Raw genomic sequence first — 26,197 nt, 5'->3', positions numbered from 1 at the left:
TTATAATTTATAATATTATAATTAATATTTAAAATAGTATAAAAAATAGTATTACCTAGCTTTTTATCTATAGTTAAAATCTAAAGATTTTATTTTTAAATTTTTTAATTATTTTTAATATAATTATCGTTTTTATAATTAAATAATTAATATATAATAAATTATTAATTATAACTAGTAATATCTTTATATATAAAGTAAATTAAAAAAAATATAATAAATATAGTAAAATTATTCTATATTAATTATTAATTAATCTACAATTATTAATTTAATTACTATAATTTAATTTATCTTAATCTATAATTAATCGCGGTTAAAAGATTAATTAATCTTAATCTAACCTAACCGGGAATCGATTAAGGAATTTTATACCTTAACCTAACTGATCCCGGTTAAGTTAGGTTATAGCTAGATTATAACGGTTAGGTTATGCCACTCTAGTAAAGTATATATACGCTAGCTTTTTATCGAAGTACTTATATTTACTAAGGCAGTAGTTATAGGTTCTATAGTAGAATTTTTACCTTATATAAGCTCCTAAGCTTCCTAAATTAAAATATTTGATCTTATAGATAGCTGTCTAGTAAAGCGCTTTTTTTTTTAAGTATTCTTTTATGCGCAGTATATAGTTCCCTAGCTTTTTACTTTATAATAGTAGCTTTATTTAAAGCTTATTTATAGCCTTTGAAAAGCTATTTTATTATAATTTTAATAGGTAAATTAAGACTTTTTATATAAGCTTTAAGTAATTCTTTTAGTATAATTTCTTACTTTTATAGTTATTTTAGATTATAAAATATTTTAGATATTAAATTAGTAGATCTATTATTAAATCTATTATTTAAAGATATTATTTTTAACTAAATATTTAACTGAGATAATACGCGTTTAGAATTAAAAAAAATAAAACTAGTAGTTAAGAAACCGCTATAAATATTATTAATAGTATATATTTAAACTCTTATCTAAAAAAAGATTTTAAGAAAGTTAAGTTTATTAATATAGTTAAAGTCTAATTTTATTTTATTTTTAACTAATTATCTATACGCGCGTTTTAAGGGGCTAAAGCAGTCTATATTAAGTAGTTAAAGTAGATAAAATAAATACGTAAATATACAAAGCGGTATAATATTATTTTAACTATATATATTATTAAACTGAGATATTAAATAATTACTATAATTATTAAATATTAAAAGTTGATATCAATTAATTATATAGCTAATAGTAAAAGATATAAATAACTACTATAATTAATATAAATTTATTTTATTAATAATTTAGCTATTTGTACTCGTTTTTATATATTAATTTAATAGTAGATTTATCTTATACTAGCTTTTAATATAGACTTTATCTTTAAAAAAAAAATAAAATAAAAAAAGCTTTTTAAAATTAATATATTTAATAAAAGTAACCTATTTTTAATTTTTTAGCTATAGAAGAAAAGATCTATTAATTAATTTAATTTAAATAATTACTTTAGCAATAGATATTAAACTTATTATAAAGCCAATTTTATTAAAATTATAAATATTATCTAGTTAAATACTATATTATATTATAGTAATTTATACACATTTAAATTATTTATATAAAAGTTTAGAATTTTTATATTTAGCGCGTTGATAGTTATAGCGGTAAGAAAATTAAGTTTTTAATTTTTTACAGCGTTTAATAAAAATATATATTTAGTTTTTATTAACAGTAGTAGAAGTATTAGTAAAACTATATTTTAAAAGTAAGATATTAGCTATTTCTTATATATAAATAGATTAAGAAAATACTCTATATTAATTTAATAATAGAATCTAGTATATTAATAAATTCTTTTTATTTTAAATTAATTTATAGCTATTGGCACGCGTTTTAGCTTAAAAAGTATAGTTATTTAAACGTCTTCAAAAGATATTATATAAAATATTATAAATATATATTACTTTAGCTATAGTACAAATTTCTTATTTTTTAATAGTTAAAATTACTAGTAGAATTCTATTTTCTTATTTAATAGAATTTTTTTAGCTTTTTAGCTACTTTTGGTAGTATAGTTAGTGGTTAAAATATATAAATTCTTTAAGTATAGTTGAAATTGGTTAACGTGGCCGCTCGCCTGGGATAGCCGCTTACCTGTGGATTATGTTATCCGTAGCGTATTATTAATCGACGATAAAGATAAGAAAATACTAATATTTAATTTAATAGATATCTATATCTACCTTAGTTTTAATAACTTATCTACTTTCGCTAGTTTTATAAATATACTATTTAAAGAATATATTCTATTAATTATTTAATCGGTGAAAACTTACCTCGACTATAACTATATAATATATTTCAACATAGTATTAATTTAATCTCGACTTGATATCGCAATTAAAGATACTATTAAATCTAATATAATTCTAGGTTTATATACTTTAGTAAATATATGTAAAATTATAATTACCGAGAAAGCAATTATATTTAGTATCTCGCGTAATATAAATAAACTATTGTGATCGTGACTACAACGCACCGCTAAGGAGAAACGCTATGACTTATAGGAAGGCCCCGTAGCTCCACCAGGGAGCTACCTCACCGAACCCCCCAACGAGTATATAAAGACCGTAGCTACCCCCCAGACCTACAGAAGGTCGGCAACTCTCTACCTCTCATAGCACACCGCTACTTGCAATCTCACTATATAAAATATATAAGCAAATTTAGAAATTTATTATATTTAAGATAAATAATATTAAATTAAATATAAGTAATAATAATATCTATTTAATAATACTAAACATAGAAATGTATTTTACTCTAGAAAAGATAATAATCGCAGTAAATAAAATATATAACTAAGGAAAATATATCTATATATATATTAGAAGTCCTTAATCTATTAAATTTATCTTTTAAACTAGAATAGATATTATTTATTATACTAGCTTTATTAATTAAAAGAAAATAGATATACTAAAGTAAAAAAAAAAAATAAAAAAATTATTCTAGCTCTAAACTTTTTTTATATAATATATACCGGTGAAGCAATTCTATAGAATTTAACTATCAAGGATATAGCTAAGAAAAGTTTTAAATATAAAATAGATACTATTTGTAAGGTAATATAAGAGATATGTAAATAAGGAATTTATATTATATTTGGCAATAACTATAGTTTTACCTAGACTTTTTACGGGATATATATCAAGGATCTAAGATATCTTATAGACTTATTTAATTATACTTTGATAGAAAGTATTATTACTATAATTACTTAAGGAGAAGAGATAATAAAATAATTTAAATAAGATAATACTAGGATACTATATAGATTTAATTTTAGTGAATAGCGATTCTTTATCTAAGTTAGAGATTTTGTAGAAAGAGGGGAGATTGTATGTAATTATTATCAATGGTTATATTTATAAGTATGATATACCTCGTAAGCTGTTTATATTTAGGAGAATTATATAGCGGTGACTCGATGTTGGTTACTATACTTTAAATTAATATCTCTATTAGTAGTTATATCCTAAAACTTAAAGTTATCTTAAGGAGTAGGAAAGATAGATGCTATGCACTGTAGGTAGCCTTTAGTTCTATGATTTACTCAAATACGCCACTATAGCTGGTGCTCCCATGGAAAGCAGCTGTTCTTTAGCGTATACCGCAGCTGTGATCGTAGTATAGCTCCGTTACAACTTATTCTTGTAACAGGCCGTATAATATATATTCCTTGGATGACAATGCAGGGGAAAGTGTTCTGAATAATGGTAGTATTAGGACTATATTCCGAAGAAGAATGCGGAATATAATACGGACTATTATCCCTGATGATTCTATTTCAAAACAGAGTATGTCATGTTTCTGTCTCAATTTCCCCGATGGGAACGTTTCATCCGTACAGAAATATCGGTCATTAAAACCCTGCATGCACATGGTGCATAAAAATGTTTCACAGCTGTTTAATGTTAATTTAACTAGAAGGTCAATTGTGCATGCGATGTCTAGGTACCTGGAGTTTATCTTATGACATGCTCTGGTGGATTCTATTTTTAGTCTTATCTATCTATGATCTCTGTGATTGGTTAACGGATGGAGTTGCTCGCTAATCCAGGTTGTCCTCTTGTCTAAACTGAGGCAATAGCAGCAGATATAAGCCGGTTAAAATTATAGCCCCGATAATGCGTGCCTAAAAGCTTATCAGCCATGCCATTTCGCAATGGTACGCGACGTTATGCAGGGTATAACGCATCACGTATATACTTATCTTTTCCGATAACAATCTACTAGGCTTACGCTTCCCAATATCATCAATATAATAAAAGAGCCTCCTATTACTAGACCCGCAATGAATCCTTTTATTCAACGGTCTCAGACAGCCTGGCACCGGGTAGGCCTTGTTTCTGAATTTCCCGATCTTCAATTAAATAATAACTACTCTCCGATTGCCCTAAATTGCAAAATATTTAATCTTTCTAAGATAAACATCGGCCCTCCAATTAAAATAGATATTAATCTACCAGGGAACTTAAAAAAGCAAGTATTTATTGTTAAATATAAAAACAAGATTTATACTATTAACTATATAAATAATTCAGAGATATAATTTTTAGCTTTAATTAATCTTTTCTAGTAATATCCTTATTTATTATTTCCACTTTCATAAAATAATCTCTTTAACATTGAAGAACTAGCATTACTCTCAGTACAGGATTAATATATTCCAAATACGGCTGGTCCTTTGATATCTTCTCTAGACAAGCAGACTATAGCAACTATAAATTGAAACTGTGGGAAATATAACTGCGTAACCCCTAAGCTAAGGATAAATCTATAGACAGCACCGATCAGGAGGTTTGGATAAGAAAGAAGTAGCGAATCGACTAAGCTGGTGACTCTATTTTCTTTATCACTGTTCAGGTCCAATAACTGTATACAAACAGTTTAACCCCCAAACCGAATCGACCTTGAGCTAGAGAATATATAGCAGTTCTCCGTATCTCTTCAGATCCAGCGTGAGTCGAAGCACCAGCTCCCTCATTGCCCACCGGAGAGGTGTCTGGAGAAAGACGTTAGAGCGGAATGTCAAATGAAAAGTGCATATGTACGGTGATGGGTGATTTTCGGCATGGTGAATGTCTCGCAATTCACAATCTCGTTGGGGCCACTATAGGTAGTTACGCCTGAAAGGAACGGGCCGAGGATCACTTTTACTAGATTGACGACAATATTGATATCTGCGGCGGATTTTTCGACATCGGCCGTTCTAGATTTTGGTGAGGGAACTGTAATACTAGCACACAGCTCGCGCAATGCAAGGGCCATCCACATAACGACTCGCCCAAATGAAGAACGGAACCTAGGAATGAAGAGCTCTCTGGTTGAGAGTAAATATAGATCTTGATATTTTCGTTGTCTCAAGTTTCGACAAACCATATGCACATTTCAATATTACAAGTGGGCTAAAACCATTATTTAGATCTAATCTATGATATATGAACAAGACTAGTATCATTCATCCTAAAGATCTCCAATTATAGTATTGATATTAGGACACTTGGCAACAGTTGTGTATATCCAGACCCAAAAACTATACCTTTATCCACAGCTTGCCTTTGGCCAAATGCATCCTGGCTATAATGTAGAAGATGGTCCCCATTGCCAACATTATCCCCGTGAAAACCTGTAGTTTCCAGTAACTCCCCCCTGCAGCCGAGATGAGAGCGCCGCCAATAGGGCTCCCTGTCAATGCTGCCACGGACATGCAAGCATACATCGTACCCGACCGGGTGCCAATCTCCCGTATATCGGAAATTTGTGCTACCAGAGCCGGGCTAATCGCTGTGTAGGTGCCAGAGCTTAGACCGAAGAGAGCAGCAAATGCAATTGCCGTCGCTTGATCTTGTCCGGGAAGCCACAGAGCCAGAGCGAATATACTCGAAAAACATGCTGCACAAAGAGAGACATTATAGTTGCCTAGTCTATCCGCTGCATATCCAGGAAGAATACGTCCGATCCCACTATCATTGCCTGGTTAACCAGTTTCTTTTCCATGAGGCTGATGGAAATACTGTGTGGTATGTACTTACCTCGCCGCATTGAAAATCGGTACTAAATACCCGGCAAGTTCAACTGACATTCCCCTATATTTGCCGTAGGTCACCATGAATGTGATCGGGATGAACATCCCCATCGAATAGAAGAAACTGGCAAGGGCCGTTAAAAGAAATGGAAGATCTTTGAAAGGCCGGATAAATGCTATTATACCGATGCTTTTTGGTTGCGAAGGTAGCCTTGGCCTCACAGTGAAATTTGTCACGATTAATAGTGCCAACATTAGAAATGCACATGTTCGCATAGTCCACGCGAAACCTATCTGAGGCATCAAGCGATCTACTAGGATAGGTAGAACCACTCCACCGAGGCTCGATCCGCTGGCAACTATACCCATGACCAAGGCACGCTTCTTCATGAACCATGTTGTGACACAGCTGAAGCAAGGATACATGACCATGCCTGCGCCAATGGGACTGCAAATAGCTTGGGCAAGGATAAACTGGTAGTACTGGGATGCGATGGAAGTCATCATGAGACCGAACACATGCAGGAAGGCCCCTATCAAGAGGAGATAACGCGGCCCAAAATTGTCATACAGCCTTCCAACCACAGGTCCCTACATTTGGGAGTGTTAGTGTCATCTGAGAAGTCTAAGGATTCGGTGTTTGATCTTATCTGTTAGCCTCTCACTCACAGTAATAAAAATCATGAACATTGATGTTGCAGGGATCCACGACACTATACTTGGGGATTTTGACTGTAACTGATGAGTCTCATAATAGGCTTGAAACACGCCGACACCTGTGTGATGAAGGGTCAATCTTCTCTCTCTCCCCCGGGGACTTGCTTTGGTTCATACAATTCGTCCAGCCAAAACTAATAAGAAGGCCGAAGAAGGCCCCCAAAACCACTAGCCAAGCCCGTAAGCCCCCGTCAGGAAATTCCTGAGGTTCGTTTACTTTAGCTGATTCAAAAGTCGGTCGTTTCTCTCCCTCATTCTGACTTGCACCGGTTGAGTGATGTGTGTCGTCCATCCTCGCAGTTGGCGAACACTAAGAGAGGGAATAGACAAAGTAACTCTTTCAAAGTGAGCTCAGAAGTAGCACTGGGGGTTCATCAAAAAGGAAATAGGGTACAACAGTTCAATGGAAATTCAAGCTTGTAAAACGAGGTGTTAATTGAAGCCTCTCAAGTCTAGTGATCGAGGAAAGACTAGGTTAAAGTAGCACTTTTATATACACAGAGAAACAAAGCAGTCTACGACACATCCATCTAACTTGGTGTGCCAAAGCCGATTCCATTGACTCATAATTTAGCTGTTTATGCCTCTAAGCAAAGCGGCTGGTAGGGCGTGAGGACGGGGTGGAGCCCCGCGGAGCCCCGCGGAGGTCCGAGTGGGCCAATCACGGCGCGAGACACCAAGACAGTGAGACCGTAGAGACTTCAAGCCAATCTTACATCGTACAACAGAGCTTGGAACTGGACACTCAAAACCCCCTGAACGTGATGAAGCGTTCAACTGCAGAAGCCGGACCAGCTCCCAAGCGCAGTGCTTGGCAGCAGCCCGTGTCCTGTGAGTTCTGCCGTCTGAAAAAGGTTCGATGCGACAAGAAACGGCCGTGCTATAACTGTACTTCCAGAGGCTTTGAATGCGAATATGTGTCAGGTAAGATATCTCTTCTCCAAGTCTGTGTCTAATTTAAGTGATTTTGCCTGACGCAAGAGGATTAACGCCCTTCGGAAGTGATTAAACCTGTACAGTCCTCCTTAGGTTCGAGCAAGGACCCATCTGAGAAGCAACACCATAGTCTTATCCCAGATGACAAACTTGTATCCCTGGAACGGTGCGAGACCCTAACGCTTTATTATGCCATTGCTAAGACGATTGATAAAGAAATGTTCGGGAAATCAACAACCGCCTTAAGAGAGTAGAAAGCGCTCTCCTTTCCACCTCCGCGCTAGGACAGGAGTTCCAAAGAACACCCCAATTTACTCCCCCATCTTGTATGCTAGCAGAAAGTCATCATGGAGCAGACAGTCCCAAGACATGGGACAATCTTGAGGCCATTGCTTCTAATCCACGCTCTGCTACCGAGCCGAGCTTTGGACGACAGCAACCAGCAAGGGGTATATCCATGAGCGATCCCAAATTTATTCTATTGAATGACAGAAAAGCTTCTGGAGAGGCATCTCCCAAAACACTCCAGCATCATGACCCACCAGCTACCGATGTACCGAACAATGTCAAGTGGAGAAACCTGCAAAGTCTTCTGCCTGATATTCATCTTGCTCGGCTACTTTTTGAACATTATGTTCAGACTGCGGACTGTCTGCACCGCGAGATTCATGTTCCTTCCACGCGCACTCACCTGGAGGCCACTTACAATGAACTATCGGGATCGATGATGGGGTTACATGAAACGATTATCCTGTTCCTTTCCATCTTCGCATCCAGCGCCTTTTATGTCTGCCATTCACACTCCCACTCAATATCTAACCAACTGAAGGATGCGTCGAAGTGGCACAATACATGGAAGGAGGCAGTCATATTTGCACTATTGCAGCCAGATGCAATACGCTCGTCGTCACTAGTATCTCTGCAGACAATATTGATCATGACGTATTTAATATGGGACACGGAAGGCCAATCATCTATGTTCCATACCCTAAGAGGTATCGCACATTCGAAGGCAATTCAAATGAAGATCCATCGCCTCGACGCGCATCATCCAACAGAAGATGACGACGTCATTGTAACAGAACTCAAGCGCCGTCTCTGGTGGCATCTTGCGTCTACTGACTGGTTTGTTCGATCCTTTCATCTCAATTGCACACAGGGCAATGCTAATGATGCGCCTCGAGGCTTGTTGCCAGTGTCCCAGGAAGCCAGGAGGGAATATATAGCATCAACTCGAAGCTTATGGCGGTCAAATATCCCCTTAACATAGACGATGCCGATATCCGTGCCGACGGACCATCCCCAAATTCGCTACCCGAGGACCAGCCAACATCAATGTCATTCTTCATCCAACGTATTAAGCTTGCTGAGGTATGTCGAGATATGGTAGATTCTATGCAAAGCATCCACCAAAGAACAGATATGCCAGATCACGAGCAGATCCGCCAGATTGTTGGATGGTTTAACGCATTTGAGGGAAACCTGCCATGGTTCTTCCAGATGGATGAAGAAAACAGAAATAAAACAGCAGTCTTGGCTGCCCACCACCCCTATATTATCCGGCAAAGGCATGTATTATTGTTTGGACTATACTCACGACTTGGCCGTTTGCTAAGGCCACTTCTTATTCGAGGAGGGAGCCATCCATCTTGCTCTGATTTGGTCAATCTTGGAATATGCTGCGCCGAGAAGTTATTGAATATTCGTCATACAGTCGAACCGGAAGATCTTTGCCCTTCCTTCCATTCACACAGTATTGACCAACACTCGTTTGGTGCCCTGCTTCTCTTGACCATTGATATTATGCGGGATAAAGATGAGCTTCGTGCACGGGACAGAAGGAAGAACTTGATTCGCGAATGCGAAATGCTGAGAGGAAAGCAGAGATCCTTGGGGGAGCCTACGAAAAACATGATCCGAGCGCTCGATCAATTAATAGGTATCATTCAGAAGCCACGTCTATCCTTACCGCGAGAATTTGTGGATGTGAATGGTAACCATCCTGGTCCAACGTCGCCTTCAACGCCATATGATAGTGCCGGCCTTCCGACACAACCATTCTCATCTGAAGAAACCGAAATTCCAGGAAGTCAAACAGTGCCCACTGGGAAAGCAGATGACCCAGAGGAGTATGCCCACATGTCTTTTACCTCAGCGGATAACTTTCCGTGTGCTCATGAGCATCCGGCCAACAATCCTGCGGGCCAGGATATCACCGAGCTATGGACAGAACTGCTGAACAGTTTCCCTAATTCGCCAGGGTTTACATGGGAAGAGACATTTGACTGGACGTGGTCTTAATGCTCCCAGGACAGGGAATGGATGCTCTAGTCAAGATAAAATAAGTAATGTTACATAGGGTGTCACATGAGGCTTGCTTGATAAAAGTCCAAGGGGGGTGTGGGCCTTTGGCTCTATCCAATGCTGCCACTGATTTGATAGTGGTTGAGCTGCTGCTTGATGCAGTATATACCTGATAGGATAAGTATACAACTTAATCTAAGTCATGTACGCCTGGTGATCTTTCCTTTGTCTCATTTTTGCGGCCACTGATGGAATCAATTATATTCTAGTATTAGCATTTTCAGTAACATTGTTATGCTTAATTTGACTGCTTCCGCCTGACAAGGAGATAGTGATATCGGCTTCTGATTTATATAACTTCTGTGACGTGTGTGCATACGACTGTGGGGTACTTTGGAAACAGCTGGGCTCAATCGCAGTGGCTGTATGTCCCAACGCCGCAAAGGCAAATATCACAGCTTCTGGAGAACTATGCATATTTTGAATGGCTGTTGCTACAACTATGTTCGGTCAACCCCGTATACCATATTGTCAAAAACTGTGATTGTGATTGATATGTGTGCTCCTAGCTGCCTGAGCAGTGGAATGCACCTGGCACAGTTTCCCTGCTGTGCAACCGTATATAGCAGTGCTTTGTTTGTGCCGCGAAAGTAGGTTTTTGCAGCAACTGGGCATAAGGGCATTCATTCAGTGTGTACAGAGTATATTTTTATACAATCTCTAACTTTACAGATGTAACAACAGGGCCAATACCAATGCCAATGTTACAGCTTTGAAGGGTCCTGCAAAGTGTGTTCAGCATAGTATGATTTGAGGGTGTTTTTACGCCTCGTCATATCTATTCTGGGTGCATTGATCAATAATGTCCTTTATGCCGATTGATTCGCCCTGTGTGAAAAAGGGAAACCAAAAACATACAACAAGGGGGATTCGCTGGTGGTTACCCACCCCACTACTAATCCCCTGGCGTGTGGCTTATATGCGGTCAGTACGGGTGGATATATCTAAAGAGTGTGATCTAGTACGCAATCTTGGCGCTCGCGCGACTAGCGCTAGTATATTATAAACAGATATAATTCTATATAAACACTCACACTTCTAGTACAATTTTCTTTTTGTGGTGCTAAGTAATCTACCTAGTACGGAATCTATACAATTCTATTAGCCTTACACCCCTCCTTGTAAAATAATCCAATATCTTGGCATATATATTTCGCCACTATCTATAATAGACAGTAAGAATATCTGCGTCTGCTAATAACGAGAAGTAGAGCCTTCACTGATCTAGTACCGCTTGAATTACACGTGATTCAGACTAGACAGGCTACCAAGTTTAATAAGCAGCTTCGATCAGGAGACGAGAGATCCATGCCTCCTATACTCCTATATACCGAGCCTTATCATGAAGATCGCATCGTTGCTTAAGACCAGCGATTGTTATGACACAAACTTGTCTTTGAGTCCTCGAAGTAGGGCGTCAGGTACCGCAGTGAATGATCAAACATTGGACTGCAGAACTTCCAATTGCAAGGTCTACCAGGTTAATTGGCCTAGGCACGATGACTGGGACCTTATGACGGTTACCTCCCAATGCTTAATATATTACTTGATCAAGCTGATATCAATATCAATGCCAAAGATGTGGAAGGGAAAACTCCTATCTGGTGGGCAATCAATAATGGGCATTCCGCAGTCGTTAGTCGGCTCCTAGCGCAAAGCGGTCTGGAACTGGACGGTACCATTAGAGGTCAGTCATTAAAGTATTACTATACCATGCAATCCATACCGAAGCCCATACTCGGCCCTAAAAAGGTGATGAAGACCAGTCCGCTCAGTCATACTTATGCCAAATGCTAGGGGGTTACTAGTTAAGTGGCCCTTACCAGGGGGGTAGGGGTTAATACTATAATGTAAGGTATAGAATATTTAGCTTACCATTTAAGACAGGTGCCAATTGGCTCTAGGTGTGAAAGCGTTCTTGTAACATATAGAAAGTCGCTGTGCAAATTTATAGAGAAGTCTACGATCGGAAGCTGGCAGTGAGGACTTTTACACTTAACTTAGATTACTTCACCAGACGCTCAGGGGTACGAAGCACCTGGGAATATTAGGATGAGAAGGAGTATATGTGTAGAGTAATATGGTATGCTGGCGGCATGTTGAACTTCCCCCAAAAGCCAAACTTCGTTCATTGATTGATGTATTCCAAGGCTAGAGTATATTAACGGGAAAGCCACGTGGTCGGAAATGATTCTGGGAAAGTTCTCGCGAAGAAGTTGATCGTATTGAAGACGAAAGTCAAACCTTCCTTAGCAAGTATAGGATATAAGTTATACTGTCAGGGTATTAAAATCAGGTGGAAGCGCGGCACTCATCCACTCGCACGTTATATCGAGCTAACTAGTCCTCTCCCGCCGACTCCGATAGCCTCAAAAGCCCAAGAATCCCTCCGTGGTGTTAATTGAGGTTATTAATATGAACATGGGTAGCTGAAATCTGCTTACTCTGTAGCCCCAAGTCCTCACCGAAAAACATGTCGTGGATATCGCAACCACTCCGGACCGACCCATCCGGCTCTAGCGACACGGCACTTTTTCCAACGGCGAGATACATGAGTAGCGGAAAAGATGGGATTTCTACCGGTTTGAGTTGATATGCCCTATCGTGCGCATTTCGTGCACCGATGCGGCCGACAATATTGATTGCCGCACACTGTCCCATGAATAATGCGCCACCGACACTTTTAATGCCATTCCACAAAGCAGCATCTCCAACCGCAAAGTGGTCGGGGGCGTTCGGGCCCGGTCCAGCAAAAGAAAGACTGCAGTTTGGTAATTCATATGAGCGGCGAACAGGTAGATAAAACCACAATAGGAGAAGTACACTTACTCTGGGTTGATCACCACAAAACCCTCATCATTCACAAAATCCAGTGGGAGAAACTCTGTATTTGGGGTTTCTCTGCCGAAGCAAAATATGGTTGTACTGCCTTGTATGACTTCGCCCGACGATAAGGTCACTCGCACAGAACACTTGCCATTGTCAGTGGATACTCGAGTCTGGTCGATGAATCGCCGCCCCATGTATAAATCTATGTTAGCTTGCTGCAACAAAAATTTGACACGATTCTTGTACTCGGCGGGTAACGGCTCCGACGACAAGAGCTCCTGCCGGGAATGAACAAGTATAACCCGCTTCGAAGGGTAAGCACGGGCCATCTCGGCAGCCGTCTCAACGCCGACGGCTCCTGTAGTCCTGGGGTGAGTAATTAAACATAAAGGATGCTCGCCTTCACTGCTCACCTCCTCCGACAACTATGACCGGTGCGTCCACTGCATGAAGATCCCTGAAATGTTCGCCATTTCTCACTAAATACTTCTGTTTTGTGTACTGATCTGGAACCACCGGAGAAGGTCTGTAGGTACCAGTAGCTGTCACCAGGAAATCATAGCAGATTTCTCTGGGGGTATCCGATCGCATGTCCAAGTCCTGGTACTTCACAACCTTTTCGTCCGGGTTGACGGACAACACTCGAGCGTGGATAAACTGAACTCCTGACTGCTGAAAATTGCAGTCTCTATACAATGTCCAAGCTTTTGTGGCATAGGTCTGGTCCGTCAAGGCCAGTGGAGCACCCATCGTATGAACTGTAGATCCAGCCCATGTCAGCATTTCTTCTGAACTGCAGTGAATCGCTATTGTATAACGTACAAAACCCATCCCGTTTATCTAAAAGTGTGATGCGTGGCCTCAGGAGAGGTAAAATTTCCGGTATCTTCTGCTGGATCGGAGACGGAAGCAGTCCTCTTCCTTGCAGCAGCCCAATAATGTTTTGAATGGTTGCTAGGCCGCCGTAAGAGCCACCGATCACTACAATGCGAGATGGAGTCATTATGGTGCTTCACAGATCTATTGCTCGATCAAGGCTGAGACACAATGCTCAGCGCCCATGCCAGTTTATATCGGTTGCTGACAGGCTTCTTGCTGAATGGTATGGACGGATGTTCTGTGGCTGACTGCTCAGAGTCTGAGTGGATCTCGGTCAGGAGATAAGATTTCCGTCAAGTTCTACCGACCGCGGGTTGCCGAATAGGTACGATCTGCTGTGCTCATGGCCCCGAGTTCGAAGCTACACACGTTGTTCCTACTCACGGGTGAATGCTCCACTGGTCTTGAGATAATGCTGAATAGGATTGTCATCGCTTCAAGGGCCGTTGGATTACCTTGTTTCTAAGTCTTGTATACTACCGTAAAATTCATTACCCACCACGGTAGCAGCGTGCGTGGGTTAATTATCTCCGAATGTGCGATGCACAATGTCACATATCTGCTCCTGCATGCTAATATTGACTGTCAACATCGTGGAGATCCTGTTGTTTTAGTCTATGCTTCGACGAGGAAAGGACAACCCCTCTTTCTACTTCCTGTGCCTCTATTTACTATGCCAGCATTCAATGCTAGGTTCCTTTTATGGCTTTGGGTCTCTTTCAAGTGCTGGTAGAAATGGCGCTATTGCGTGTGCCCCATATAATATCGACGGTTGAAAGTTAGTCTGTTGAATTGTACTGGAATGGTTTAATGGCCTAAATGATTTTCCTGAGAGAGCGATCTTTCGATGAATATATGATTGACATGATGACTTACAGTGGGACAGAGAAAAACGCGTCGCTATATTGGGATGGCTCAATCGCCATGTTAAAAGCGCAGCTCACCTTTGTGAGAGCAGTAGCTTGGTTAGGGTTGCTCATAAGCTAAGGAAACTCAACACCCGAGTTGGTCGCGCATGAGAATTGGTCATGGTGGAAACCAGTCTGAGAATGGACCGCAAACACGGTGTCGGATACCTGACGCTCAAAACATCTACCCCACGACCTACTGTATACTATAGGTAACTAAATCGCTGCGTGTGACAGGTGAGTGGATCTCGGACGGAGCCAACTGATTAATCCGCACTTCTGCTCCGATCTGACGAGCATTCCAAGACAAACATCAAAAATGCGCAATGGATAAGATTTAAAAACTCAGTAGGATCTCCCCATACCTCAACATCTATAGCTCTCTTTCTGCTCATGTTTCCCAAGCTACAATTCATTCGACAATGGCTACCTCTCTTCACCTGGACGTGCCCGGGGCTATCATTCACTACATTGTGCAAGGTTCCGGCCCAACCCTCTTGCTCATACCCGGTGCTACTGGCGAACATACAGTGTTCGAAGATGTGGCTAAGCAACTGAGTACCTACTTCATGGTTGTCTCCTACGACCGTCGTGGCTTTTCTCGCAGCTACCTAACCGCCGCCCAGGATTACGCCAACCGGCTGTCTACAGACGTGGACGACGCGAAGCAACTTATCCAACATGTCTCTAAGAAACCAGCATTTGTGCTGGGTAATAGCTCTGGAGCAATTGTCGCGATTGAGCTTCTTATTCAATACCCCGGGGTTGTGGAACGTGTATTTGCCCACGAAGCTCCTCTGATCCAATTCCATCCCGAGGGTGCTTGGTGGCGGGATTTTTTCCTCAAATGCTACGACAAATATGTGAGCTCTGGTGTACTCTTATCGGCCCGTCTATTTGCGGAAGGGATTGCGAGTGGGGTTGAGGAAGCTGCAGGAGTGGCGAAAGTGTTTGATGCTCGCGAAGGAGATTTCGTTGGGGGAAACGCCATGTACTGGTACGAGCGTGAGCTCCGCCAATATCCTTGTGCGGTTCCGAATATGGAGGTTTTGGGTCAGAGGGCGGACAAACTGGTGTTGGCTGGTGGGCGTGAGTCTAGTGAGACGTCGTGTTACCTGCCCGTGAACCGCGTGCTTGCCAAAAGGTTTAGGAAGAAGATCTTGGAGTTTCCTGGCTCGCACGGTGGCTATGTGACACATCCTGAAGAGTTTGCGCGAGTGATGTGTGCTGCGGCTCTAGGTGAAGCTAGATTGGGAGAATGAGCCGGATGGTTCTATCATGGAAGATCCTCCAAAACATTATAACCCGTGGAGCATGGAGGGGGACCATAGAATGCCTGATCACTGTTCGAATCTCAGCATCATCTAACCTTCCTCCCAAAATTCCTCACTTACGAAGGATCTCGATTTTTCAGCTCTAGGCGGAGAAACATCCAAAGATCAAATGTCACATAACGCTCAATCTATCCATACATTAACAAGAACAGTTTCTGCAACACAGGCATACCAATATTTCCGGTGCATATCAATGGAAAATTACGGCAGATTAGGCAGGTCCTCATAGCTTGTCAACTAAATCCTACTCGGTAGCATTCAAAAGAAAAACAGGAGACCTCCTGCCTCGAGAAAGTCTCAAGGTACTAAGCTAGATCATCTCTAATCTCTATGACCTGAAGCACAGAATCGAGGGACTCAAAGCATTTACGATGACAGGTCGAGATGTCTTTTTGCGCCCTCCAGATGTCCCGGCAGGCAATTAGGGTATCGCAGATTGTTTGTCGAGCGCGTTTGCTACAATTGCAATGATTCGATGGCTCTATGGGCGATTCTCCTTCTAGTATGCGCAATGAGATTGTGACCGCAGCAAGGTAGAACTCTTGCCGAAAGAGTCTTGCGTAAAAGAATGTGGACACCCCACACAATTCGAGGCCGCCTTGGCATAGGTTATTCTGCTCCGAGAGCAAGGACAAACAGCACTCGAGTGTTGACCAATACGAGGTTGGGTACACTGCATATGCTCTTTCTCGGTGGCAGAAAGGGTTATGCAACGCCAAGAGCACCCGACGTAAAAAAATATTGATCATGGGCCACTCGAAATGCTGCCGCGAAATTGTATTGTCCGATTGATGCGGTCGCGGCACGCTCGCCATGACCCTGCGATGGTAATGGCCCAAGAGCTGACGCAGTCGTCCATCATATGCGATAACCAAGTCATAGGGAATTGAATGAGCGCGAGAGGACAACTCGAGGACTTCGTATATTAGAGTAAGATGACCAAAACCGATGTCCCCAAAATCGTGGGATCCGTTGCAGTCACTAGATGCGGTGGTCTGCTCTTTTTCTTGTGGGTCTCTGTTGGCGGTGTCTGTGATTTCCGCATGGCAATACATCGAATAGGGGGTCATGACTGGGCGCCCAGACGCAAGGCTCTGTCGTAGATCAAGAAATAGAACTGCATGCCAGAGTTTTTTGTCGGCCGTAGGAATGGCTTGCCCCATGCTGCCGTTTTTTGGATCCGATTTATGGACTCCCAATGAGATAGCTAAGCGAACGATCAACCCAGTAACTGGCCAAAGGCCGTCAGACTCAACACAGAATAGGCTGGTGAGTTGTCTGAAGATAACGAGCAAGCACAAAGTCCTGATATTATCCCTATTAGGCTGAGCCATGTACGGGGTACGTCTTAGACATGAGTGCGCAACCCCATAGAGTGTGTTCGGAAGTTGCTCAGCTGACGTTTCCGTCGATTGGCAAGAACAATGGAGGAGGCTTCCGAGAGCTAGGGTCGCAAAGAATTTGGCCAACCATGAATCATCAGCCGCACCTGGCCTTGACCAGAAAGACGACACCTCGTCAAGAAAAGAACCCGATTGTAAGACCTGATGAGCCGGCTCAATGGCGTCGAAGTAACACTTGATAAAAGTCTCTGCCATGTAGCGAGGAGGGACATGTGAAAGTAGGGTCCTTCGCGAGCTTCGATAAAGGTTGTCAATCTCGGCGAAGAAAGTCGTACCTTCAGGGTCTGCCTGCTCATGTTTCTGCTGCTCGTTACTCGAATGGTTGCCACTTTCGTGGTGGTGACTCAAGAGCTGTTCAATCTGTATGCTCTTATTAGAAGGTAGACGGGTGAACGTGGTGTATATGAAATACATTTTCAAGGACGGTGCTCCAATGATTGTCCAAATGGAAGTTTTGCTTCCAGAATGGCAAGTGACGTGTGGACGTATTGTCGATCTGGGTTGTCTGTCTGGACGAGGCCGCGGGATATGTGCAATCCCTCTCCTTTCCCGCCTTCAGACACCGTGTGCAGGGTGTTCCTCGGTCACACTTCACTTTCAACAGTCGACAGCGAGTGCAGGAGTTGGTTTTGCTTGTATCGATCTGCTGACGGGGATCCAGCCTCAATGTTAGTCAACAAGTTCAGCGGATGCAGTTCCGATCAGCGTCTTTACTTTACAGTGATCGAAATCAGTATCGTTCCCATGACCACCGCCATGTGGACATAACTGAAATGGAATCGACGAGCGCTGATGGATAGCTCTTTGTCTTCGGTGTGCTGGCACATCTCTGGCGGTAGTGAAATTCGGCTGGCCAAAGTCCTCCCGTCGCGATCGAGTTTTCCTGTAAACACAGTGAAGCCCCTTTTGCAGACACCTCAGACACTTTGGCTTCGTAGTGTCACATCTTACTTTGGATATGCAACATTCCTGGCAGGCACTTGTCATTCGTTGTCGTGGCATTGGTGAAGTGGCTAGGTAAAAAAGATGATGCGAGACTTGGGAGGCGTGAAAATGAACCGATTATCCGACGTGCTGTGCTTTACGTAAGAAGGATCTCCAAAAGTGAACCTCCCCACTCATCGGCAACGGCTGTTCGTTATCCAGATATGATTGGTGGTGTACACTATCATTATGGGTCATTTCGGGGAAGAATAAGATTTCCGACCGCCACACCGACCTGCCTGCGCAGTTATCTTATCAGATTGATCTCCGGTACAAGCCCGGCAACGAGACAAACCGATTGTGCGCCCAAACACGATGAATCCTTTCTCCACAAACAGCGCTAAAATCACTTTCGGTGGGTTTATAAGACGACTGATTGTCTCTGGCCGGCGATCACATTGATATTTCTCCCACGATATTCAAATCCATCCCTGCCGTTGTCACTACGGGTTCCGAGCGACTGCACCATGGACTCTTCAAACAACGATGTGGGCTGTCGAGCCGATAGAAATGACAAGGGTGCGGCTACATCTTCCGTTTCCGCTACAAGGAGGGCTGCTGAAGATCTGATCTCGCCTGCTTCGGCTTCTCGAAATGCGACGGAGCATATCCAAAGAGGCGTTCGTAATGTCGAGGACGTGACATCCTCGTGGCCAAGGAAAGCACTGATAGCAATGTTTCTGCTGTATAGCTTCTACCATTCTCTCTGCAAAGGATGCGCACTAATTCTGACAGCTTCTATCTGTTCCTCTTCGAAGTTTCTCTTCAGCAAGAGGTCACAACGTCCCTTGCCCCCTACGTCACCTCATCGTTTCAATTACATTCGCTCACCGCAACGACCCAAATGATATCGGGTGTCATTGGTGGCGTTTCAAACCTCCCGGTTGCCAAGATACTCGATCTTTGGGGTCGAACGGAAGGTTTTTTCTTGATGACAGTTCTATGCACATCCGGTATTATCATCGGGCCTGAAGCATTGGCTTTGCCTAACAATATGCAGGATTGATTATGATGGCAGCTTGCCAGAATGTCCAAACCTTCGCCGCCGCACAAGTACTCCGTCTTTTCCACGTTAGCCATGATCAGCCCTAATATCTCATTCAGGTGCTCTACTGGGTTGGCTACAATGGCCTAGACTACATCATCAACGTCTTCATTGCCGACACAACTTCTCTGGTCAACCGTTCGGTGATTCTGGGGATTTCGCAAACGCCATACCTCGCGACTGCCTTCGCGGGCCCTCGAGTTGCCCAGTTATTTTTAGAGCACACCAATTTCAGGTGGGCTTTTGGGGTGTTCACCATCACAACACCCTTTTTTGCCGCACCCATAATCATACTCTTCCTGTATTATCAGCGTCGGTCAAGGTCCAATACAGGCGAGACCTTGTGCTCGGATCATGGCCGCCTCTTGGCATTCTGGAATCATTGCAAATCCTTAGACAGTTAGCATTACTTCCCTTGCAGTTGGTCTTTCTGACTTTATCACAGTTGTGGGAATGACTCTCTTAATCGCGGGCTTTGTCCTCCTTCTTCTTCCACTCAACCTGGCCGCGAGGGCACCAGACGGCTGGAGCACCGGATACATTATCGCAATGCTGGTTATTGGGGTAGTGGCGCTTGTGGGCTTTGCGGTGTGGGAAAAATGGGTTGCTCCCACGTCGCTTCTCCCATTCAACCACCTGGTTGATCAAAGCATTATAGGGGCGTGCATCGTAGCTTGCGCTCAGTTCATCAGCTTTTAGTACGCCTTCCTCCTGCCACTCTATTTCCCCCAAACAGGTTTTGGTCCATTCTCATCACCCTCTCAGTTGCTGGGCGTCATATTTTCTCTCATATCTGCAAGTCGTCAAGCAAATGAGCATCCAAAATGCCGGTTACGTTTCGGATGCCTATGTGCTGGTGTCCTGCTTTTGGGCCGTCGTTATTGGCTTGTTAGTATTGCATATCGACTGATGGTTGAGCATTCTGCTAATTCTTATAGACTGATCCAGCGGTTTGGGCAGTTCAAATGGCTTGGTATGGGTGGGGTTCCGTTCATGCTCCTGGGCACTGGCCTGCTGATTCATTTCCGGACTTCCCAAACATCGATCGGCTATGTCGTCATGTGCCAGGTGTTCAACGGCGTTGCGGGAAGCACCCTCATAGCAACCCAGCGCATGGCTGCACAGTCTTCTGTTGGTCATGAAAACTTAGCAGTGATCACAGCCCTAATCGGGTTGTTTTCCTCCCTCGGCGCCGCCATTGGGTCAACATTGGCTACTGCAATCTGGACAAATCTCATGCCTCACTACCTTCGGGAATATTTACCTGCAGCTGACCAGAAAAACTTGCCAATAATCTACGGAAGCTTAGTGGAGCAGCTTCAATACCCTTGGGGGAGTCCAACCCGCATCGCGATAGTTCAAGCCTATACTGAGGTTCAACGTTGGCTTTTGGCTGCCGGGATATGTTTCGTTCCTCTGATTGTCGTTGGCATTGTAATGTGGAAAAATGTGAGTGTAAGAGGAATGAGTCAGACCAAGGGAAACATCTACTGAAGTAAACAATTTTTCGGTTTCTGTGTCGAGGCCTGGGGCCGAAGTTGGGCGTACTCCTACTTCAAGCCACCGGCTATGCTCTGGCAGGATGTTCAATGACACAACAACTACGGATGGGAAACTGCGAGGTGCAGATTTTGTTTTGTTATGATTTTAGGGGAAGCTCTCATTCCTCTTTGCTTGTGACTCCACTTGAAGTTTTAATTCCCAAAACCCAGTACGTACAAAATTGGTTTCATGACTATAAACAGGTACACCCGAGCAGTGAAGTCAAGTTACGGAGGAGACTCGGGTTTTGAGCGAAGCCCAGTATCGGGGTTCTCTAAGTCAGTGTGGCTGTCATTAGAGTTCCAGAGACGACAGTACTCCAGGCTAGGGTGATTATATATATTCTTGGCTATGTCGTATTCATCAATCTTTATAGCCTGATTATCCTGGATATCTAGACATAGGTCGCTTCCCTTCGACCGGGAGCAATGGAACTCCATCGGACCACCTACCTGGCCAGCTTCTTGAAGACTATAGTAGCGCCAAAGAGCCATTCTGATGTGGTTGTTGACTGAGATATATAGGCAATAGAACTCTCCTGTCTTATTCATCAGCGTCAACCTGCAGCTATGTATTGGTTTAGTTATGGATATCCCTTGAGTACACGTCACGGCGGGAAGACAACAATTCTTGAGATATGCAATGCTGAAAAATGACAATTGTGAGACCAGAAGGGTCGCAGACCCAGGTACGGTCTTCTCCAATAGCAGCAGCGTCTGGATTACATCTGAACACTTACAAAATGTGTGTAAAGGGACACTAATCCGGTCTGTGGTAGTAAATCCTGGTCTCAGTAACGTAAACTGCCAATCTAGCCGGGTTTAGACGAGCCCTGAGGATGAGCTTAGGCATTATCTGGGTAGTAGTAATCGAATAAGCAGATGCGACTGAATTCCAGTGTGTTTCTAAGCCTGCCCACAGAGAAATTTTGGGATTTCACCAAGCGGAACATCGCTTCCAAAATGGCGAGTGTCCTAGTGATGAACCTTTCTCTTTCGCAAGCCCTGCCGAGCTCGGAGATTAAGGTAGTGATTGTTAACGGCAAACCAATAAGTGGGTCAGTTATTATCCAGGAAATGGCCGAGCCCAGGGTCTTCGCTTGACGACTGGTGAGAGAAGTATGATTGGAAACGCAAAGTTTCGGCCTAATAATGTCGGAACTACGGCAGAGCTCCGATGAAGTAAAATTTTGTATATCTCGTTTCACTATTTAATCCTGAGCTGGTCTGCGCGCAAAGCATAAAATTCGCTCTCCACTAAACTATATCTACAAGTGCAGTATTTATCGTCAATTCCCTACAACCTCTCAACATCCAGGCGCCTACCATGTCACCTACGAGAAATTTTCTTGATATGGAGAATGGAATGGGCTGTCTCAGCCTAGATGGACCTGTGAACTCCGAACGGGCACAAGCCGAGAGTAGTTCGAGCCAGCAAGATGGAGTAATTCTCTCAAAAGCTCCGTCGGAGAACCGGATTGACGGTGAATTCATCGCGGTGCAATGGAACGGCCCGGAAGATCCTGAAAACCCTCAGAACTTCACATTCGCACGAAAATGCCTGATCTCGGCGAGCCTGTCATTGATGACATTGTGTGTCACGTTTGCGAGTAGTGTCTTCAGTGAAGTGACGGTGATCACTGCAAAGGAGTTTGATGTGGGAGCGGAAGTCATGACTCTCGGCACGAGCTTGCCAATCTTTGTATAGCATCCCCATTGACGTTAGGAGGGCAAAGCGCACTGGGATCTGGATCCACTAACTCTGGCTAGGGGTTCGCGATAAGTCCTCTCGTATGGGGACCTGCATCGGAGCTATTCGGACGCACGCGCCCACTGTTCGTCGGCTATGGTACATTTATCCTCTTCCAGCTCCCGGTGGCGCTTGGGAAAAACGTAGCGACGATTCTTGTCGGTCGCTTTTTTCTTGGATTCTTTGGCTGCGCACCCCTATCAATTGTGGGGGGTACAATGGTCGATATTTGGGATCCCACCGCCCGAGGCGTCGCCATTGCATTTTTCTCGATCGCAAGTTTCGCCGGTCCAACTTTCGGCCCGATCCTGTAAGTATTTGTGTGGGCCCGCTGATGACTGTCTGGGCGCTGATTTATATCGCAGCGGGGGATTCATTGTTGACTCGTACCTGGGATGGCGTTGGACTGCCTGGATCACTATGATAGGCGCTGCATTCTTCGGGGCTGTGTCGTTCGTTCTGGTACCGGAAACCTACAGTCCGGTTCTACTACAGCGTCGTGCGGCGTGCCTACGCCGTCAGACGGGAAATCCAGCTTTTCGCGCCCCGCTAGACACGCACCAGCCGACTTGGGTTGACATGATTACCAGGTATCTCTTCCGACCGCTCAAGATGCTCTTCCTTGAGCCCATCCTCGATTGCCTGACCATTTATATCTCACTCATATATGGTATCCTATACCTCTTCTTTGAGTCCTACCCAGTCGCCTTCACCGAGGTACGCGGCTGGACACAACTCGGTGTCGCAGCGCTTCCGTTCCTGGCAATTTTGGTCGGTGTCCTCTGCGGAGGTGGTCTGATCATCGTGGTCACCAAAACCCGATTCGTCCGGCAGTTGGAACGGCATGGATATGTCATCCCAGAAGAGCGTTTACCCCCAATGATGATTGCAGCAGTCCTTCTTCCTGCTGGTCTATTTTGGTTCGCATGGACGTCCAAGCCGGAGGTTTCGTGGGTCGCGCAGACCATTGCTGGGGTTCCGATCGGCTGTGGCATACTGGTTGTCTTCATGCAGGGCTTGAACTACCTGGTTGATGTGTATCTACCTTTCGCCAATTCGGCCATGGCTGCCAACACCCTCGTTCGATGCAGTTTTGGTGGCGCATTCCCCCTTTTTGCCACCCAGATGTTCCACAGACTTGGGGTCGCCTGGGCGACGAGTCTACTAGGATTCTTGACAGTTGCAATGATTCCTATACCGACTCTGCTTTTTGTTTACGGGAAGCGAATCCGATCTTTGAGCCGATTCTCAATGGCCGAGGAACGCCAGTGAGGGATGTATATGCTTTTTGGAGCCCAAAATTGCGACTCAGGCCTCAAGACACTGATCTACCTTCTACCTCTTCCGGTGAAAGGAATACTTTACATTACACGGACTTCAATATATCAAATTCCATTTACCTAATAGGGCCCCCTTCAATTTGGCTAGTGTCTTCTGACATACTCGCCGCGCACAACGAAAAGGAATCATTCACTTAGGTAGTACTCCCCAACGATGGTAAAACGAACAATCTCTGGGTTCAGAAGTCTAGGGAAGGATTTTCTTAGTCTGCGATTGGCGCACAGGTGCTCAGCTCAGCTCCGTCGCGCAGCAGTAGTCCCATACCATCAAAGTGAATATCTGTTCGCCATGCCCACCTAGTTCTCTGTAGTCAACGACTATCTCCCTCAAAACCCGCCATCCCAACTTGGAATAGAGCGGGTATCCATCTGTAGTAGCCACGAGGAGAATCCGTTGCTTCAGCTCTTGCACCAATTTGATACCCCACCGCAAAAGAGATGATCCTACTCCTTGTCCCTGGTACTCAGGAAGGGTGGCAAGATAATCCAATGCTAGACCAGGATTAACAACGCATTGTGAAATTCAAAAGCATCCAGCTCGTAAAAGTGGTGGGATCTCCGTGTCCGATCTCAAGAAAACAAGTGTGTGTCGAAGCTACTTACTTATATCTGTTGGTCCGGCACACCGACCCATCTCCTCCTTTAGCATGTTTATGATATTCTCATAAATCCCGCACTGCATGCCCTCGGGCCTGAGCTGCTCAATACTCTCAGTAGTTGCTGTTCCACCCTCACCCAATTCAATCCGTCGGCGATGAGATTGTGGAAGGGGCAAGACCGACGGAACAGACCATGATGCGTATCCCACTACTTTCTCTGACGGCTGGCTGACATCGACTGCAACCAGTATGTGGGCATCGCTATGTCTGATTCTCTCCAGGCACCGTGCCAGTTTGTACGGAAACACCACAGACGCTTCCAGCGAAGGGGAAACGTTGCTCCACAAAGGTTGGTGAGAGAAGCTAGCGATATTGATCTCAGCCAGACTGGGGGCATCGGACTCTGTGGCGTAACGGATCTCGAAGCTCATTTTGAGACTGCAGTTCCTACGCACTTATGGCTAAGGAAGTTGTATTCACGAGACGATTTCACGGCAATGGATGTAATTCCCCCATAGAGGCATCTTAAATATCTTTCAACCTTACTTCGGCTAGCTTGAATAAGCTTTACTGTGCCGATGCTCCTGGACAGTGCCTGGCTGTCTTGTGATCAGTGACATCCGGAGGTAAATTTTTATTCCGACGACTCCACTCCGACTTCACACGAGACTCAAATCCTCAGTACCGTAGTGAAGCGCCTGAGTCTCCAGGGCCCACACCAAAATCCAAAATAGCACGGCAGAGTCCAAATCTGGTTCGTAGGATTAGAGCCTCCGCATCGCCATTGGCCATGGCCGCCAGGGGTGAAGGTGGGCTCAAGATGTTGTTGATATGTCTACCACCTGATCGCTCCTGCTTTTTTAAGTTAACAAGGGGAAGCACAGCCTTTCACACTGCTTGGTGGCACCTTCAATTTCCTTGGCATAGGGTTGGGGAAATAAACTGACACATCTTTTTTTTCTATGCCTTGGGGTATTATAACTCCAGTATCTCTTTTATCTATTTTACTAACCTATCGTAAATAGGGCTTATCCTTTTTATATATGATATAGTGCGATATACAAAGTCTTAATATATTTTATTAAATAAATATTTTGGAGCTAGTTTAATAGCTATATTCTATAGGATAATAAATTAATTAATACTAATTATATATTTATACTAAGTATTATAGGGCTAGTTTTAGTTAATATAATATTAATATTTTTTTAAAAAGTTTACTATTTAGTAGAAGCTTTGAAATAATATTTTTCTAAATATATAGACTATAATAAAATATCTATTATTTAGATAATAGATATTAGATATTTTCGTATATCCTTTTCTTTTTTAATTTAGATTTATTATATTTAAAAAAGAAAAAAACCTATAATTATATATTAATTATCGATTATTAAATAAAATTATAATTAAAAATAGATATTTATTACCGCTTATTATAGAAATATAAAATAAAATAAAAAAAATAAAATAGTTTATAAAACTCAATATTATA

At 43.0% G+C, this 26,197-nt stretch overlaps 8 protein-coding genes across 8 annotated transcripts; 4 read left to right on the top strand and 4 right to left on the bottom strand.

The window, feature by feature from the left end:
* Positions 1–5,581: 5,581 nt before the first annotated feature.
* Positions 5,582–7,082, bottom strand: BDV37DRAFT_289739 (MCT family MFS transporter; the record flags this gene model as incomplete). Its single annotated transcript, XM_032088540.1, has 4 exons — positions 5,582–6,011; positions 6,081–6,664; positions 6,743–6,849; positions 6,908–7,082. 4 exons carry the CDS (start codon positions 7,080–7,082, stop codon positions 5,582–5,584), a joined length of 1,296 nt encoding a protein of 431 aa, XP_031934395.1.
* A 1,101-nt stretch (positions 7,083–8,183) lies between these two features.
* BDV37DRAFT_277198 (fungal specific transcription factor domain-containing protein) lies at positions 8,184–10,027 on the top strand (the record flags this gene model as incomplete). The annotated part of the gene is made up of 2 exons (XM_032085702.1): positions 8,184–8,851; positions 8,911–10,027. 2 exons carry the CDS (start codon positions 8,184–8,186, stop codon positions 10,025–10,027), a joined length of 1,785 nt encoding a protein of 594 aa, XP_031934394.1.
* A 2,191-nt stretch (positions 10,028–12,218) lies between these two features.
* BDV37DRAFT_292526 (uncharacterized protein) lies at positions 12,219–13,922 on the bottom strand (the record flags this gene model as incomplete). Its single annotated transcript, XM_032089197.1, has 5 exons — positions 12,219–12,241; positions 12,535–12,851; positions 12,920–13,277; positions 13,333–13,677; positions 13,742–13,922. 5 exons carry the CDS (start codon positions 13,920–13,922, stop codon positions 12,219–12,221), a joined length of 1,224 nt encoding a protein of 407 aa, XP_031934393.1.
* Positions 13,923–15,128: 1,206 nt separating this feature from the next.
* On the top strand, positions 15,129–15,968 carry BDV37DRAFT_289736 (alpha/beta fold hydrolase; the record flags this gene model as incomplete). Its single annotated transcript, XM_032088539.1, has 1 exon — positions 15,129–15,968. One exon carries the CDS (start codon positions 15,129–15,131, stop codon positions 15,966–15,968), a length of 840 nt encoding a protein of 279 aa, XP_031934392.1.
* A 377-nt stretch (positions 15,969–16,345) lies between these two features.
* Positions 16,346–17,857, bottom strand: BDV37DRAFT_289735 (fungal specific transcription factor domain-containing protein; the record flags this gene model as incomplete). Its single annotated transcript, XM_032088538.1, has 1 exon — positions 16,346–17,857. The coding sequence occupies one exon, from the start codon at positions 17,855–17,857 to the stop codon at positions 16,346–16,348; it is 1,512 nt and encodes a 503-aa protein (XP_031934391.1).
* A 1,037-nt stretch (positions 17,858–18,894) lies between these two features.
* Positions 18,895–20,966, top strand: BDV37DRAFT_289734 (major facilitator superfamily domain-containing protein; the record flags this gene model as incomplete). Its single annotated transcript, XM_032088537.1, has 7 exons — positions 18,895–19,112; positions 19,163–19,380; positions 19,428–19,480; positions 19,532–19,871; positions 19,918–20,170; positions 20,238–20,360; positions 20,411–20,966. The coding sequence occupies 7 exons, from the start codon at positions 18,895–18,897 to the stop codon at positions 20,964–20,966; spliced, it is 1,761 nt and encodes a 586-aa protein (XP_031934390.1).
* A 1,266-nt stretch (positions 20,967–22,232) lies between these two features.
* Positions 22,233–24,133, top strand: BDV37DRAFT_292519 (MFS transporter). Its single transcript, XM_032089196.1, has 4 exons — positions 22,233–22,434; positions 22,474–22,715; positions 22,784–23,073; positions 23,129–24,133. Exons 1-4 carry the CDS (start codon positions 22,341–22,343, stop codon positions 24,033–24,035), a joined length of 1,533 nt encoding a protein of 510 aa, XP_031934389.1. The 5' UTR covers positions 22,233–22,340; the 3' UTR covers positions 24,036–24,133.
* Positions 24,134–24,332: 199 nt separating this feature from the next.
* Positions 24,333–25,153, bottom strand: BDV37DRAFT_292515 (GNAT family N-acetyltransferase; the record flags this gene model as incomplete). Its single annotated transcript, XM_032089195.1, has 2 exons — positions 24,707–25,153; positions 24,333–24,595 (listed from the first exon to the last, which is right to left on the bottom strand). The coding sequence occupies exons 1-2, from the start codon at positions 25,131–25,133 to the stop codon at positions 24,333–24,335; spliced, it is 690 nt and encodes a 229-aa protein (XP_031934388.1). The 5' UTR covers positions 25,134–25,153.
* Positions 25,154–26,197: the final 1,044 nt, after the last annotated feature.

Source organism: Aspergillus pseudonomiae (assembly GCF_009193645.1).
Source record: "Aspergillus pseudonomiae strain CBS 119388 unplaced genomic scaffold BDV37scaffold_187, whole genome shotgun sequence".
Classification (NCBI taxonomy): domain Eukaryota; kingdom Fungi; phylum Ascomycota; class Eurotiomycetes; order Eurotiales; family Aspergillaceae; genus Aspergillus; species Aspergillus pseudonomiae.
The sequence above is the reverse complement of the archived record's forward strand: the minus strand, read 5'-3'. Positions and strand labels throughout refer to the sequence as shown.

Coding starts and splice junctions, on each gene's coding strand:
- BDV37DRAFT_292519 (XM_032089196.1), top strand. CDS start 22,341: ATGTCACCTACGAGAAATTTTCTTGATATGGAGAATGGAATGGGCTGT. Junction 22,435..22,473: donor CGAACGGGCACAAGCCGAGA/GTAGTTCGAGCC, acceptor TTCTCTCAAAAG/CTCCGTCGGAGAACCGGATT. Junction 22,716..22,783: donor GCACGAGCTTGCCAATCTTT/GTATAGCATCCC, acceptor AACTCTGGCTAG/GGGTTCGCGATAAGTCCTCT.